The sequence below is a fragment of the Alosa alosa genome, chromosome 14 (assembly GCF_017589495.1).
Source record: "Alosa alosa isolate M-15738 ecotype Scorff River chromosome 14, AALO_Geno_1.1, whole genome shotgun sequence".
NCBI lineage: Eukaryota > Metazoa > Chordata > Actinopteri > Clupeiformes > Clupeidae > Alosa > Alosa alosa.
In genome coordinates, this window is record NC_063202.1 from 28,850,051 (window position 1) to 28,865,903 (window position 15,853).

A 15,853-nucleotide genomic window follows, 5' to 3' on the forward strand; every position below is an offset into this window, starting at 1 on the left:
CTAATGTGATAAGAAATGATGTGATATGTCTAACCTTTTACATATGACAATTTTTCAGGGAAATATATGTGTTATAAATATTTTAATGAGTGTGTTTGATAAGGTTCAAACTATGTAAGGGTATTGCCATTCATTCCTAAAGTTGTTTTGAGTAGACATTTGAACAAGCAAACTACTAGAGGAAACAAACCAATAAACAAACATTGTTTGATAAACATGCCTAATCACTGCAACGTGTGGCTTTCAAGGGCAACCTGCAACAATACCCCATCTCTGAGAACAATAAGTCACTGAGTCAGTGTGAGTGATATACAGTTTGTTTATATTGGGCTCGTACCCCTACCCCTACCCATTTGGTGTTAGAATTACTCAGTGATTTCTGATTAGCTCAATACTGTAAATGATTGCAGCCGCGGTGGGGGATGGGGGGCGGTGGCAGTGGCAATTGTACTTGAGACAAAGGGGGATTTGAGCGACTCACAAATCAGCAACTCTGAGTGCCAGATGCTGGGATTAACAGGCCTCGTACTCACAATAATTTGTCTGTTTGTGTGGTAAATCTGCCTTTCTTCAGTCGGCGGAGCAGAGACAAAGGCCAGGGCTTGGACGGAGGGGGTGGGGGGGGGGGTTTGGGATGGGGGTTCGTTTGTGGCCCCTCGCACAGCCAGCGAAAGGCAAAAGCAAGGGGAGGGAGATTAGGGGGCAGATTGAGCGAGGCTGGGGTTTGCCGGTTCGAGGCGCACAAGGTCAAAGTGCAAGCCAGCCAATGGCTAATGGGATTAAAGCAGCACGGTCGGTTCATTAGGCAACGCCCAGAATCACAAGTTAATCTAGCAGACTCGGGGCTTGGAGCAGGGCAGCCCCTGCAGGGATTAGTCAAGCCAGGGCCAGGAGTGGCCTGCCTGCTTTAGAGGCTCCAAGCTTAACCAAGCCTCGCAACAGGTGTCCCCTTTTGTGCCACCGAGGCGATTCCGTCGCCAAATGTCATGAATCAGACCTCAACAGATCGCGTTTCATCAGTGAGAGATCTTACAGGGAGATTCCAGCAATGAAGACGTTATGTAGTGTTACAGTCCCAGACGCTGCTAGAGGTGCAGGCTGTGGAATGCACACGTGTGGGGTGTTTAAAGAGCACTGTCTGTTCAGTTCCATTCAGTGCTGGCAGGATGTGTTTGTACTATAGCACTTGACCTCTGATAAACTCCACTTTGACCGACAGAATGTTCACAAAGAAAATACAGCTCCCATCCAAGCTCCCGCCAACATACTCCTCCACATTCTCCTCATCAGAGCCATAGTGCACTGACTCAAGCACTTTCATTTAAAGAAAATATTTCTGCTTCTCTGAAGTTATAGTGGGTGTTTGCTAGGGTAGATCATTTGCTTGAGTTTTCAATTGCTAATACTGATACATAGTAATTGTATATGTAGCTAATTATAAGACAATGCCTAATATTACATTATTTCTCTTGCTCTTTGCTTTTATTTAATTTAAGATAGTGGTCTAATTTTACTAAAGATTTTATTATGTTTTAAAATGTTGATTGTAGATTGATAGCGATCTGTCAGAGTTGCATGAATTTTGACATTTATACTTTATTTATTGTAGTTTGCTTTAAAGCTGTAAGTGGCATCCCATTTCCAATTTAAAGCCCCTTCTGAAGCCATATGGTGATCCCAATCCCCCTGATCTCTTTTGAGCTAAAGATCATTGAGTACAATACTCTCAGCTGGATATTTGCTAACTACATTAAACTGACCTGGGTCACCATGTTTATTGCCCTTCTTTATAGTCCACTCGACCTCTAGGCTTCAGCAACACATTGCACTGTATTAAAAAGAGGTCTTTAGAGAGGAACTCATTTAGAGTCGTGCATATTTTATAACTATCACAAGGTTGAACTGTTAAAGCAGGACACACAGTTGGGGAATTCCCCTACAGCTATTAACAACAGGCATGGATAGGTCATTCAATTTGGAAGCTTTGACATGGTCAACATGTTGTTTACACTGTCTCATGATGCTCCTTTGTTATTCAGGCAAATGATCACATTATGGCAGGGGTCATAAATCAGAGTTAGAAGAAGTTCAAATGCTAATTATTGTTAATGGGAATGCGCAAAAGCCATTTTCAAATTATCCATTGACCCACTTTTTAATGACTCACATTTCACTATGGATGTACAGCACAGAATTAGTTAGTATTCATGTTAGTATAGTTTTCCAAAGGATTGCTGTAGGGTCCTGTTTTTGACAATTGGCATCACACACACACACACACACACACACACACACACACACACACACACACACACACACACACACACACACACACACAAATACCAAATACACAGTTAAGGCAGCAGTGGTGCTGTGAAGATTAGCAGCTCATTGAGGATGTCTGCTCTATCTGAAGGTGTGACAGAATACGTGTAGGGTTGTAGAGAGTGACATGTCCAACAGGATGTCCTTGCTGGCGTGTCAGGCTCTAATGAGCAGTGACCCAACACTTGTGCAAGATAAACGTTGTCCCACTGCGATAAAACAGCACCAAGCCGTCACCCAGGAGAAGTCTCACTCCTTCCCCCTTCTTACAGCTGCTCTCACGTCAGTGACGCATGCAGAACTATGTTTCCTCAGCGTCTCAGTTTGCAAGTGAGAGAGTAATCATCACTGAGACAGTTAAGTGGCATGACTTCCTGCCCCCCACAGGGCAGGCATTGGTTCCATCTATCTCTGTCCTACAGGGAGGGGAGGTTAGGATCCAACGCCCTCCCCAGCTCAGCTCTGTCTGAAGGGTGTGGGGGGATTAGAGTTGGAGATGCTTTGGAAACCAATTTCAAATACACAGGAGACATGATACATTCCTAGTGCTATAGGCAGGGGATTTCACACAGTAACCAATCAACATTCAAGCCTATTTACCGTCAAAAACAACAACAAAAAAGCCATAAAGCTAAAGAAAGTGTTTCAGAGGCTGAATTTCAGATGTGTTTGAGACCTGAAACATTTTATGTTTAGTCTGTCAAGCCATTTTACAGGATAATCAACCTAAATACTTTTCTAAATAAGTTTTTTCTAAATACGTTCTTTAGCTCTTTCATACAGTAATTAAGAGAATAAGTCGGCCAGAAAAAAAGATGAATACAACTAGAGAACTTTACGATTTGTTGTCCATCTCTCACACTGAACACAATCTCTCATGTCAATATCATGCCTTCATAGGGCACATAAAAAGATTGATTACTTTTGGTCAGCCATTCCCTTTGTGTTGCCATCGCAACCCCCTGTGGTCAACCGACTGCTGCCCAATCCGCCCTGCTGCAGGTTGGATTGGAAATCACATTACCACGGCAACCCGGAGAAGCATTGCATCTGTTGCTTGATTTCCTGTACCCCCCCCCCCGCATCCCCTCCACCACACTCTTATGGCCAGAGGCGCCCTCTCTCTTTGTTGGCCACTCAGACTTTATGTCATGACAGCTGGCCGGTGGGGTCACTATGTCACTGGGCCAATGAGGTGGACGCTTCACATTTTTAACATTGAAATTAGCCCCATTTCTTTTTCTGGATTTAATGGAGCTCCAGTTCTCTCCACATTTGCATAAAGGACACAGTGATGCCCCTTGATAGCGTTACCACTGAAGACGGCTGGCAGTGGCGTAACTGGAACAGACAAAGTTATGTGTAGCCTTTCATGCCTTATATGCCCTGTGGCACCAGTCGTCCCTGTTGCCCTCCCTCTGTCAGTGCGCCCCGTTCTGCATCTGTCCACTGCTTTGTTTGGTCCACACCCCGTGTCGACGCGGCACACCAGGGCAGGTCCTGTTGCGCCTGGCCATTCTGAGGAGAGATTTGGACAAGCTAACCTTTGCTGCCCGTCTGCCCCTCTCCAGACGAGGCTCCCCCCTTTTCCCAGGCTGCTTGTTGGGGGACCTGGCCACCCCACCACCACCGCGCTCCCCAACACAGGGGCTCCCTGGCCAAGCTCATAACTCATACTTGTCTGAGGGTCTTCAGCGCTCAGTGGGGCCCTGGCCGGCAGACACCAAGGTCCCCATTGTTTGCCTCCAGCAAGTGGTTCAGCTGGGGTGGGGGGTTAGTGGTGGCTGGCCATGCGGGCGTGCTGGCCTCTCTGTGGTTTCACATAGCCTCCTGTCAATACTGTCTCCACGACTTCATCATCGTCCTCTAGGAAAGATCATTTCCATTATCACTAGGATATTGGTTTGTTTGTTTTGTGTTTATGTAGCTGTCTATTCTAATTTCTCTCCCTCCAGATGTACAGTATGGTGCTTTCTTTAGTGGTGATGATACTAAACTTATTTTGGTTTTGCCTTACACGGTAAAGGGTGAAATACATCTGTTATCTTGTAGTTGTATTCTTGTCAGATGTGTTGTTAAACCCGAAATTTCATTAAATATGCTGCCAATCAAAATCATTTCTTTTTTTTTCTCCTGCTGGGCAAGTCTGGTATTCCTAATTGAAATTCAAGTTGTCAGTTCATTATTGACTGTCACTGATAAAAATCGCCACAGGACACATCCCGGCATTTCATTATCAAACAAAACTTATTATGTCTTCTATCTTCTAAACTCTACCCCAGACTCTGTCTGTCTTTCAGAAAGGCACATAATTTTGTTTCCCTGCAGGAAATTGTGCTTGTGGTGTTTTTTTGGCGTAGAGTATGTGGTCAGACTCTGGTCAGCTGGATGCCGGAGTAAATATGTGGGCGTCTTGGGAAGGCTGCGATTTGCCAGGAAACCCATCTCCATCATCGGTGCAGTACAACCCAATTACTCCATTATGGTTTTCACAGCATTTCCTCAAACTAAACGTAATGCTCTGAAATTGCATGCTGAATGTATTGTATGACTACCTCTTGTTCTTGTGTGGTGCTCGTAGACCTGATTGTGGTGCTGGCCTCTGTCGTTGTGCTTGCTGTGGGCTCCAATGGCCAAGTGTTTGCGACCTCTGCAGTCCGGTAAGTGTGCTGCTGACCTCAGCTGGCTCACTGTGAGTGCGGTCAGACTGATAGTGATGGTGGATGTGCTCACTCCAGGGGGATTCGCTTCCTGCAGATCCTGCGGATGCTGCATGTGGACAGGCAGGGGGGAACCTGGCGCCTCCTGGGCTCTGTGGTCTTCATCCACCGACAGGTTGGACCGCAACGCTTTGAGCCACACTACCACACTCTCCACATCACTACAATGCTCCCGTTCATATTATATTTACGAACATCTGAAATGAATCAACTGAATAGGACCGCACCGATAAATAGAACGTCAGAGCATGTTTGAGCAACGGAGCATTTCTCTGTCTGTTTTCCTGATTGTGTGTTTTTTTTTGTTTTCTAGGAGCTGATCACTACACTGTACATTGGTTTCCTAGGCCTCATCTTCTCCTCCTACTTTGTGTACCTGGCAGAGAAGGACGCAGTGGACAGCAGCGGCGTAACAGAGTTTGGCAGCTATGCTGACGCTCTCTGGTGGGGAGTGGTAAGAGTCCTCATCCATCTCTGTCAAGATAATGAAGTTTACATGAGCCAAGCCTTCTCTATAGATAACCCTGGCTTATTTGTTGTATGTAATGTGTCTTATATCCAAGGTGACTGTCACAACAATAGGTTATGGAGATAAGGTTCCACAGACTTGGATTGGGAAAACCATTGCATCCTGCTTCTCTGTCTTTGCCATCTCCTTTTTCGCCCTGCCAGCAGTAAGTTGATGCATACATGTATTGCATTGTACGCTGATGAGAGTGAATGTGTCAAGCTTGCAAATGCAGAGCATCCCAGACATCATAACATGCTGAATGCTGAACACATCCTGGTAGATGGCCTCTCATTCACCCCCATCCTTATTCCTATGAGGAAGGAGGGACTGTTAGACATATCGTAAATGACTACCATATGATGGTGTGATTGTTATTGTATGTGACTAGTCAGCCTGTTGCTGTGCCTCCGCAGGGGATCCTGGGCTCCGGGTTCGCTTTGAAGGTCCAACAGAAGCAGAGGCAGAAGCACTTCAACAGGCAGATCCCAGCTGCTGCCTGTCTCATCCAGGTTAGACCGGCTCAGAAGCCATGATCACAGATGCAGGCGGACATGTTTGTTTCCCCCCCAGACATACAGAGTGCCGTCCTGAGAATCTTCATCTGTCCCTCTGTTGCTGTTTCAGTCTTCCTGGAGGTGTGTTGCCGTGGAGAATCATGACTCAGCCACGTACAAGATGTTTGTCAAGAGGAGGCCAGCGCTCCCCAGCTCCGCAATTTACAGCCCAAAGCCCAAGAAAACGGTACTTACTCAGCAGCAAACAAATAGTTTTCTTCAGTGCTACCATAATGATAGTAGAACAGCAAATGGCATTCTGACAAATTGATTGACTAAACTTAAAGCAAATATAATATAGTATACAGTGAAAATTAAGGATTTTTGAAGTGATTGATTAGTGAATCCCAATAGCATAATATTACAGTAAATATTCATACTGTGTAAACAGTATTCAGAGTTGTAAGATACCAAGTTGTCTGCTTTTTTGCCTGCAGGTAAAGATTAAGAGGAAACAGCGCAGCACGGAGAAGGACAACGGTCCCAGTTCTCCCACGGTGCCCAGCATCACCTACGACTTTGATGACGGGAGAGACGGCAGTGACGTGTACAACACACAACAGTCAGGTAGGAGCGCCGGTGTCTTTGACTCTGCATATGTGCCTGCCTGCTCTTATGCATTATTATGTATGTAGAAATACTGTGCATGTAGACTGGCTACAGTGATGCTTATGGGATACGGTCTATTCTGTCATTTGCTGATGATTTGCACTCTCTCTCTCTCTCTCTCTATTTCTCTCTGCTGGTTTGTTCCTTGCTCAGTGGGAACTCCTGCTATGAGAAGATGGGGTGAGCTGCTGCTTGTGTCTTCTGCTGCATGCTTCCTCCTCCTCACTTCTCTCTGTGGCCACAGCCTTCTTCTTTTCATCATTATGTCTGTCCGCAGTTCTTTGTCTCGTGCCTTGTGCCCTGTAACTGGAGTATGTGAACTAACTAACCAGTCATCATGTGCTGGAGTTTCATGCTACATAATGCTGCTGTTGTTTTTGTTTTGTAAATCCGATTACAGAAAACTAATATAATCCCTGTGCTGCTCTGCAGTATGTGGTTCAAGGAAGTCCAAAGGGCATAATGTAACATTTTAGCTAAACCAAAATGAGTGACTATATAATTGATGTTTTTTAAATGCCCCAAGACCAGTTAAGCCCACAGGAAGCCCTGCTAGTAGACATTTTCACCTCTTCCTCATCCTTCTCCCCCTCCTCCTCCTCCTCCTCCTCCTCACATGTCGCTAAATGGGAAGTTGTAATCCAATAGGAAGTTGTTTAAGTTGTTTGAAGGGGTCAGTGGTGCTGGGTCAGTGAGCCGGTGGTCTTCACAAATAAAACAGCGTGTTTTTATCTCCATCCTCTCAGACCGGCAGTCATCCTGGACCTCCATTTCCTCTTTCCAGTTCTCCCCACCCCCAGGTAAGGAGCCAGCCCACCTAATCCATCACACCAAGCATATCCACGTAGTTTGTTTACAACGTTGATTGTAAACATTTCTAAGAGTTTTAAGATTCTAAGTGGTGAAACGAATTCATGATTATCTGTAGCTGTAGTAGTTTTTGGTCATATGTGCCTTTGGTTGTGTGTGTGCGTGTGTATGCTGTGTGAGTGTGTGTGTGTGTGTGTGTGTGTGTGTGTGTGTGTGTGTGTGTGTGTATGAGCAGTGAAGAAGAGCTCAGGGCTCCTGGAGGTGCACTCCCCTCCCCCACTCCAGAGGAACAGCAGCTTCCCTGATGACCTGGAGCTGGAGGCAGACATCCTGCTGCTGCCGGTCACTCATGTGTCCCAGTGAGTGTGTCCTGCTCAGCCACATCCCATCCCATCCCATCCCATCACATCACAGTGGCTCCTGTCTGTCTACCTCCTCTGGGTTTGCCTGGAATCTTGTGCTGTTTGATTTTTTTTATGGCTAGAATGGTATTTCTTTTGTCATGGTTTGTTGTAGCCACACTGCTAATTGGTCAGTTACTGGAAGGAATAAATACCATGGTGTAAGAGTACTTGTTATTCGCACATTCAGCCTGTTACAAACTTAACCGTCATGGTGTGAAAAGGCATTACGACAGTGTGTGGTTTTGAGTCGTTTTTCCAAAAATAACACAGAGTTAGTACAAAATAGTCTTTTGGGATTCACATCTTAAATTAGTGTGTGTGTGTGTGTGTGTTTGTGTGTGTGTGTGTGTGTGTGTGTGTGTGTGTCCACTCTCTCCTGGGGGGAGTGGCCGATAAGGGGTCTCTTCCTGCCCCTGAGGACTCTCCAGAGCAGAGCTGGCTAATGGGCCCGGGTGTGGATTGCATGCAGGGGTGCCATTAGCAGGAGGCCTGCGCCCCATTAGGCCTCAAACACGTGGAACAACAACGGTGGGCCCGCAATGTGCCCCCTGCTTTCTGAGTCTGCTTACCAAAACAAGCAGGGCCTGCCTGTTTATTCTTCCCACAGAGGTTAAGATGAGGAACGTCTAACATGGAGGAGCACGTTGCAGGCTGCCACCCCCCTGATTTTACAGGGACTTAAACTGAAATATTTTGTGAGTGTGTTGTGTGCAGCCTGTACCACAAGAGGGCAATGGAGATGAATTTCTGATGGAGCAGGGACTAATGGACTGTGACAAGGCACGATTTTAGGGAAGAGTTTTTTAGTAATCATAACAGTTCTTTGAGGCCTACCTGAACATATTTTTGAAAATAATTTAAAGAGCCTAAATGGCTTTAAGAATTATGAAAAATGTTTATTGCACACAGAAAGGGTGCTCTATTGATCATTTCCCACAGTGGTGGAGATAGGATTTAATGATAAACACATAGCACGCTCATGAGCATGAAAAAAACTGCACTTAACATCCTAACAATTAAAAAAGACAATTTGTGAATTTTAGACGTACTCTTAGCCTCGGCGGCCTCCCTGATATTCTGCAATGGAGAGAAAGAGAGCGAAAGAGAGGGAGAGAGAAAGAGAGAGAGAGAGAAAGAAAGAGAGAGAGAGAGCGAAAGAGAGAGCAATAGCTGAGCTCATGTGGAAAAACAGCAGAGATAGGAGATAAGTGCTGATTGCCCTGCTGAGTGACGCTCAGTTGGATTCCTCTATCGGAATAATTTGTGTCCCCATTAAACTCCTCAATGGGAGAGAGATGCCATTTATTGCCCCGGGCCAAAAGTGGAGCTCATCAGCAGTGAATGCTTATTTTTGGGGGTGGCTTGAAGGGGCATTTTTGTATGGTGCTGAACTAAAGGGCTGTGATGGATGATCTGGATAGCTTTACTAATGGACGTGATAAGACGGCTGTCATGGTAATGGAATGCCTTTCTCTGCGCGGTATCAGTTCATCTTTGCGTCTGGGGCTGCTCTCCAGCAGCAGGAGGAGATGCTGGCCCACGTCCGTCCCAGGCCTGGCCGATAGAGAGAGAACGAGCTGTGATTGAGAGGGCTTAAGATCTGCTGCTTCCTCTTATGTGGTGAACCAGGAGGAACTGTGTTTTGTTCTGTTTCGATATTTCTCTGCTAACTGGAAAACGGATGTTAGATCCTGGTGAATATACTCTATGGTCAATAACTTGCTGCTACTGCAAATAAATGACAGCTGTAAACTATACGGATTACCAGGAAGCTGTTGTTGTTGTAGTTGTCATTCTGAAAGCTTCCACAACAGAGAAGGAAGAAAGAGAATTACAGAAGAGAAAATATCTAGAGAAGGAGAGAACTGAAAATATCTCTGGACTTGCTTGGGCTCTGTTAACAACAACTTTTTCATTTCATTCATCCACTCATACTTGCAGTCTTGGTGGATTAATGGTCAATTTTTAATTATGTATGTGTTGCCTAACACTACATACTTTGATCACATTGATCATAATCATTTATGAATGATACACATTCATGAATTATTCCTCTGTGATAAGCCATCCAACACAATAATTGTGGTATATTTATATATGTTTATATGAGTTTATACTATACTACAATACTCTAATTAAAGCACCCCATTTAAAAAAATGACCACTCCTATGGATTAAGAGACGGAAGTTTTTTAAGAGACGGAAGTTTTTTAGTCATCCACTCTAGGCTGTACCATCAGATTGTTGTTGGATGGATAAATCCATTATTCTGTTTGTGTTATGCTGTATTTACAAAAATGAATGTTTGTGTTGTTGTTTTGAGATTCTAGGACATTCTGTCTAAATGCAAGTCCAAGACCCAAAAGAGCATGAGTGCTTATCTTAGCATAGAATGACATGTCAGGAAATCAACTTTAAATTGCACTCAAGCCTTTTCCTATGTGCTTTATGTCCGTCTGGGAATGTCTGAGGGATTGTAGCTGAAGCCACAAATCAAGCCTCCCATCCCCCCCCCCCCCCCCACTCCACCATTTGCTTTATAAGTTGTGTGGGACCTGAGCCATACCGTTCTTGATCTGTGTTCAGACAATTTCCGGCAGTCTGCTCCATGTCTATTTGTGAACATGGCTGTAGGATTGCTACAAATGCCTCTCCTGCCACCCGTTCCATTCAACACAACATCACAGGAACCCTTAACTACTGTTTTTATTTTTTCTGTTTACCAAAGAACTGTTGTTGCTGTGTTTTCTCTCAAAGATTGTTGGTACTATTGAAGTCCTTTTTTGTCAAACAGAGAAAAAAAATATATTGTCCCTCTTTCATGTGCCGGGCCTCTCTGGAGTCTGCCAGGGCTGATATATGGTTAAATGTTTAATGGGTCCTTGTTTAACCCGCACTAGGATGCGAGCTGTGTTTCAGAGTGGGCTGGGAACAGCTGGGCCTCTCCCTTGTACTTTTGTGTGTTTGTATTTGCATCTCACCAGCGCGCTGAAAAGCCGGGTGAGGTGTCCCCGCTCGTCCTCTTCTGTCCGCTCTCAGGCGCTGTCCATCTCTCTGCGCAGCTCTTTACTCCTGCGCTGACCCCTGACCCCAGCCTGTTGACTCAAGAGGTTAAAGGAGCACAATGGGCTCCTCGTGCCTAGAGCTAAAAGAGAGCCGAGCTCCGATGCGCTGCGCTGCGCTTGGGGTGGGGGTGGGGGTGGCTGTACCAAGGGCTCAGCTTAGCCTGCGCAACTGTGTATGTGTCAGACAAACACACACTCACACCCTGCACTCTTCTACCACTGACAGCCATTGTGGTCTGTGAAAGAAGAGAAATGTAACCAGTCGGACCAAGCAAACATTTGCTAAAAAATAGAGAGAGAGAGAGAGAGAGAGAGAGAGAGAAAGTTTTCTCTGTGCGTGTGTCTCAGCTGTGGGTTTTGTTGGCTTTTATATGTAATACACTTTCAGTGTGGCAGTGGGTGCGCGGGGAAGGAGAGGAAGTGTTGGCTGAAAAGACAAATTTATGCCACAAAAAAAGAGAGACTTCTAGTGGCAGACTATGCCTAGTAGAATGGCTCTCGGCTCTGGTGAGCAGACAAAGGGCCATTGTCTCGGGCCCTACACACGCCAACAATAGGCTGATTGACAAGCACCCCTAGCCCAAGGGCTTCTGGGAGAGGGCTGCAATGGCAGCTTTGTTAGTAACACTCTTATTGTAAGAAACAATCACCATAGCGCAAGCACGTCCTGCCAGTTCATGCAAGGGTTTTATCCACATTATTAGAGATCTAGACAACATTTTTTTAAACTCATAGACTATTCCACTTTCCATTCATTTCATGTTTGGGTGGGTGCTGTCAGAGAGTTAACACAGTTTAATTGAACCTTCATGCTGTAATTTACAGTGGTTCAGTGCCTTTGAGGACTTATCTGAACTTGAGGTAATAGAGGTTTTCCTCATTTGCAATATTATGCACTCAGACGGCTCTGCAGTGTGCAACAGTTACATGAGACCCTTTATTCAGCATTCAGAGTGCAACAGTACACTGTCTGTGCTGCACATCAAAGGTCCACTGTTCACATAATGTTTGTTCTCTTCACCTTTCCACATCCACCCACGCAGTAAGGCCAATTTACTCTACCCTCGCATAGCAGACATTTGACTGGGCACAAAAGTATAGCTGCAATGCACTGTACAGATCAGTATCACAGAAACACATGATGTGTTGTTTTAATGTAAATTCACAAGTCAAAGCAAGTCTATTTATATAACACAACGCATACACATTGGTACTTGACAAGATAAAAGAACATGGAAAAATAAATGAAAATGAAACACTAAAAATGTTTACTTGTATTAAAAGGGAAGCTCAGGGCCTTGTGACAGTTGAAAGGATCTACGGCAAGAGTTTCTGAGAAATGAGGCCCTCTAATGCTTTGGTTTTGTCTTCTGTCAGCACAAGTGTCTTTATTTGGCTTCCCCCTCTTCCTCTTCAACCGTAATTGCATTTAGTTAGTCAGTTGACCCTAATGAGGAATATTGCTGGAAAACACAACAAGAAGAACAGGAAAGAATACAAACAAGAATATCTCAAGAATAGAGTTTATCAAACTCTTTCATATTTCATGTTCATTTACATCAACATTAGATGTATTATTTGTGTAGTATGACTCTGATGATTCCTCTCTCTAAGTACCTGTAAAATGTTTCCACGTGTTTGTGTGCTGGTGTGGTGTACCGTGTGTATGTTGATGTGTGTCTCCGGGACAGCTGGGTCACAGCATTCCTTGAAGGCTGGAGGAGGCAGTGGCAGTGCTGTGGCTGGAGTTTGTTTAGCCGCTGCATTGTGCACTAGCATGTGAAGCAGCAGGCGCCAGACGTAAGCCGTTTAAGGTTTGCCACTGGATGTCAGAGGAGGCTCGGGATTCTGTGCAGCGATTCTTAATAAAGATATTTAATACCATCTGTCAGAGCACAGGCCTTTGATGATGCAGATGAAAGAGTGGATCTCCCGGTGTGAACCACAGGCATCACAGCCATTGCCTGCAACATGAGGGGAACTTTGGAAGTGTGTGTGTGTGTGTGTGTGTGTGTGTGTGTGTCTGTGAGTCTGCATTCTCCTCCCCTGGCAAAAAAGCCAAGGGTCCTGATGGTATGCTGTCATACTGTCTTATGTCCAGCTCCTGGTCAATCATTATCTCTCATTATGGCTAAAGGGGGTGGTGAGGGGGAGGGGGCCTATCACCGAAGGCCACTTATTAAAATGTCATTGAGACATTCTAGCCTGGAGATGGAAAGGGCAGATAGGGGAGCTTTATTGCCCCAGGACCCTCGGCTCCATGGCTGCGGTGGCTCGCTGGTGGCGTTAATCGGCTTGTCGCCCCTCTCTCCCGCCCCAGAGGGATATTCTTAGAGGGCTGCGACGCGCTCGGGGCCTCCTGGCGGCTGGTGCCATGTGCAGGGGCCCCTGTGGCTTAACACCGCCGCGCACAAAAGATCTCCACTGTTGCCTCATGGTGACAGGGGCAAGGGTGCAATCCCGGCGAGGGGTCTCTCCCTCGGAGGAAGAATGCAGCTTACAACTTGTCACATGATGGTGCTCACCCGACGTTGCGCCCCTCTCTTCAGGAATGTATTGATTTTGCAGTTTTAAGGTCAATTAATTACACATTTGGCGTCTGGCCTGGTGTGGGCCACTGGGCTTTCTTTGGTGACTTTGTTGACAGTGATATCTGTTGCTACAATATTTATGTACAAAAGCGTTTTGAGAACTACCAAAAGCTTTGAGCCAGTTTGACCTTGCGGTCACCATTTGCTAAATCCACCATCACAGAGTGTGTCTTGTTCATGTTTTCTCAGGCTTGGTGAGGGTTAATCTTTGGTGTATCTCGCCCCAAATAGAGATAGCCCTGCAATTGTTTTCTTTCCTGTTGATCTGGCCCTGATTGCTGATGAGTGGTCTGGGTGGGGGGAAGGGAGTTTCAGTGTCGTTTTTGTACCGAGCCACTCTCAAAACAGCCTCCTCGGGCGCCTCCCACTTAACCTGATGAGTGCAAACAGCAGTTTAGGTAAGGCTCTAATTGAGGTGCCCGTGTTTGGCTATAAACTTTATGCCATGCCCAAACAGATGATAGTGGAGATGAGACTCTGGAACCCCCTCCCTGTCATTTGGTTATATCAGCAGCATATCTGCGTGTTTATGTTTTGCCATTTCCTTCCCCGTGGTGCCCCTCTGAAGTGTCTGTTGTGTTTACTGGCCCGTCCAGCGGCACTGCCAGTGGGGCTCTAATCAGCCCTGGAGATGCTCCCAACACGGCCTTTGTTTTTCCAGCCACGCCCCGTGCGTGAGGGCTTGGTGGGGTTGGAGGAGGTGGAGGACAGACGGAGGGAGCTCTCTTACACTCGGGTGTTGATTGCGCTTGCAGCATGGCTGCTTCCTGCTTCATCGCGCTGCTGCCTTTCATGTGGCTTTTTCGTGTGCAACTGTGAGGTTCATTGTCAAGCGTATTCCGCTGTGTTAAACGCCAGCACGCAAGCCCTGACCTCTGCTCTAGGACGCTTGTCTGAAGGGCAAGGTTGGGTGCTCTGCTGGTGTTGATGATGTAGCCACAGCGTTTCTGCCAGTGGAGAGAATGGAGAAATGAAGCAGAATAGCGATGAATTGCTCATCATAAGCTTACTGTCATTCAGATTAAAGGCTTAACTAGTCAAGCAAAAGTACAACCCCAAATCAGAAGAAGTTGGGACGTTGTGTAAAATGCAAATAAAAACAGAATGTGATAATGTACAAACCTTGTAAACCCATATTTAGCAGCAAAAAGGACATAAAATGAAAATGTTGACTATTTCATGGAAAATATGTTCATTTTAAATTTGATGACAGCAACATGTTTCAAAAAAAGTTGGGACAGGAGTATGTTTACCACTGTGCTGCTTCACTTCTTCATTTAACAACATTCTGTAAATGTTTAGGAATTAAGGAGACTAGTTTTGAAAATGAAGTCCCATTCCTGCCCAATTTCAGTTGCTTAACAGTATGGGGTATTCTTAATCAATTTTCATACCCAATCATGTTGCCAATTACCCTAATAAGTGTGAAACATTCCTCATTTTGTTTTCTTTATCATCACACAACTTTTCCAGCATTTTGTTGCCCCTGCCCTCAACTTTTGAAACGTGGTATAAAATTCAAAATTAACTTTTTGATTTTTTTCATTTTCCATGAAATAGTCAAATTTGTCATTTTTAACATTTGATATGTTGTCTGTGTCCTTTTTGCAGCTAAATATGAGTTTACGAGATTTTTAGATTATTACATTCTGTTTTTATTCACATTTTACATAACGTCCCAACTTTGGTTGTATTATATGAAGTCCACCAAGGCTTTTAAAGAGTCATTAAAAGGCCAAACAAAACCGCACAACAATCACATAGCTCTCACAATCTCTCCAAAATGATCTCCTGGTCTGGTTAAAAATAGGCCAGTCTGAGGGTGGTCATGAAAGTGAGTTTGTGTCTGAAGTAATGGAGCCAGTGTGTTTAGTATGACTTATGAATCAGGCCTCTGGAAGGCATTTTAACTATGGCTCATTTTCCAGACTCGTATTAGCTTTTACTTTGATGGACGCCAAGGAGGTATGCAAAAATGAAAACACAGTGGTTTGTTGATAGACAATGACGGTAAGATTGCTCGGTTGCTCGTAAACTCTGTGTTTATGGAAGCAGAGGTCTCACATAGCAGTCATGGCTTTGAAATGGACAGGAATAAATCACATTTGCTATCTCAGAAATGTTAGTGGCCCATTTATGGAGAATTCTGTTGTGCTTTGCAACATCTTTAAAAGACACCAACTGAGTATTTAATGTACATGATGAACATAGTTATTCATACTGTTAAGTGATCATATGGTCATAACTCAGTCTTTCCTGAAGTA

General features: G+C 45.0%; 1 protein-coding gene across 1 annotated transcript in view; it reads left to right on the forward strand.

Annotated features, from left to right (window-relative positions):
• The window catches only part of kcnq1.1 (potassium voltage-gated channel, KQT-like subfamily, member 1.1), a 30,022-nt gene that overhangs the window by 5,426 nt on the left and 8,743 nt on the right, over window positions 1-15,853 (forward strand). Inside the window, 12 exon segments of the mRNA XM_048263514.1 lie at window positions 4,654-4,671; window positions 4,673-4,781; window positions 4,907-4,985; window positions 5,064-5,160; window positions 5,359-5,499; window positions 5,609-5,719; window positions 5,970-6,065; window positions 6,181-6,297; window positions 6,548-6,677; window positions 6,873-6,899; window positions 7,466-7,519; window positions 7,765-7,888. Coding sequence (XP_048119471.1) covers window positions 4,654-4,671; window positions 4,673-4,781; window positions 4,907-4,985; window positions 5,064-5,160; window positions 5,359-5,499; window positions 5,609-5,719; window positions 5,970-6,065; window positions 6,181-6,297; window positions 6,548-6,677; window positions 6,873-6,899; window positions 7,466-7,519; window positions 7,765-7,888 — 1,103 coding nt within the window.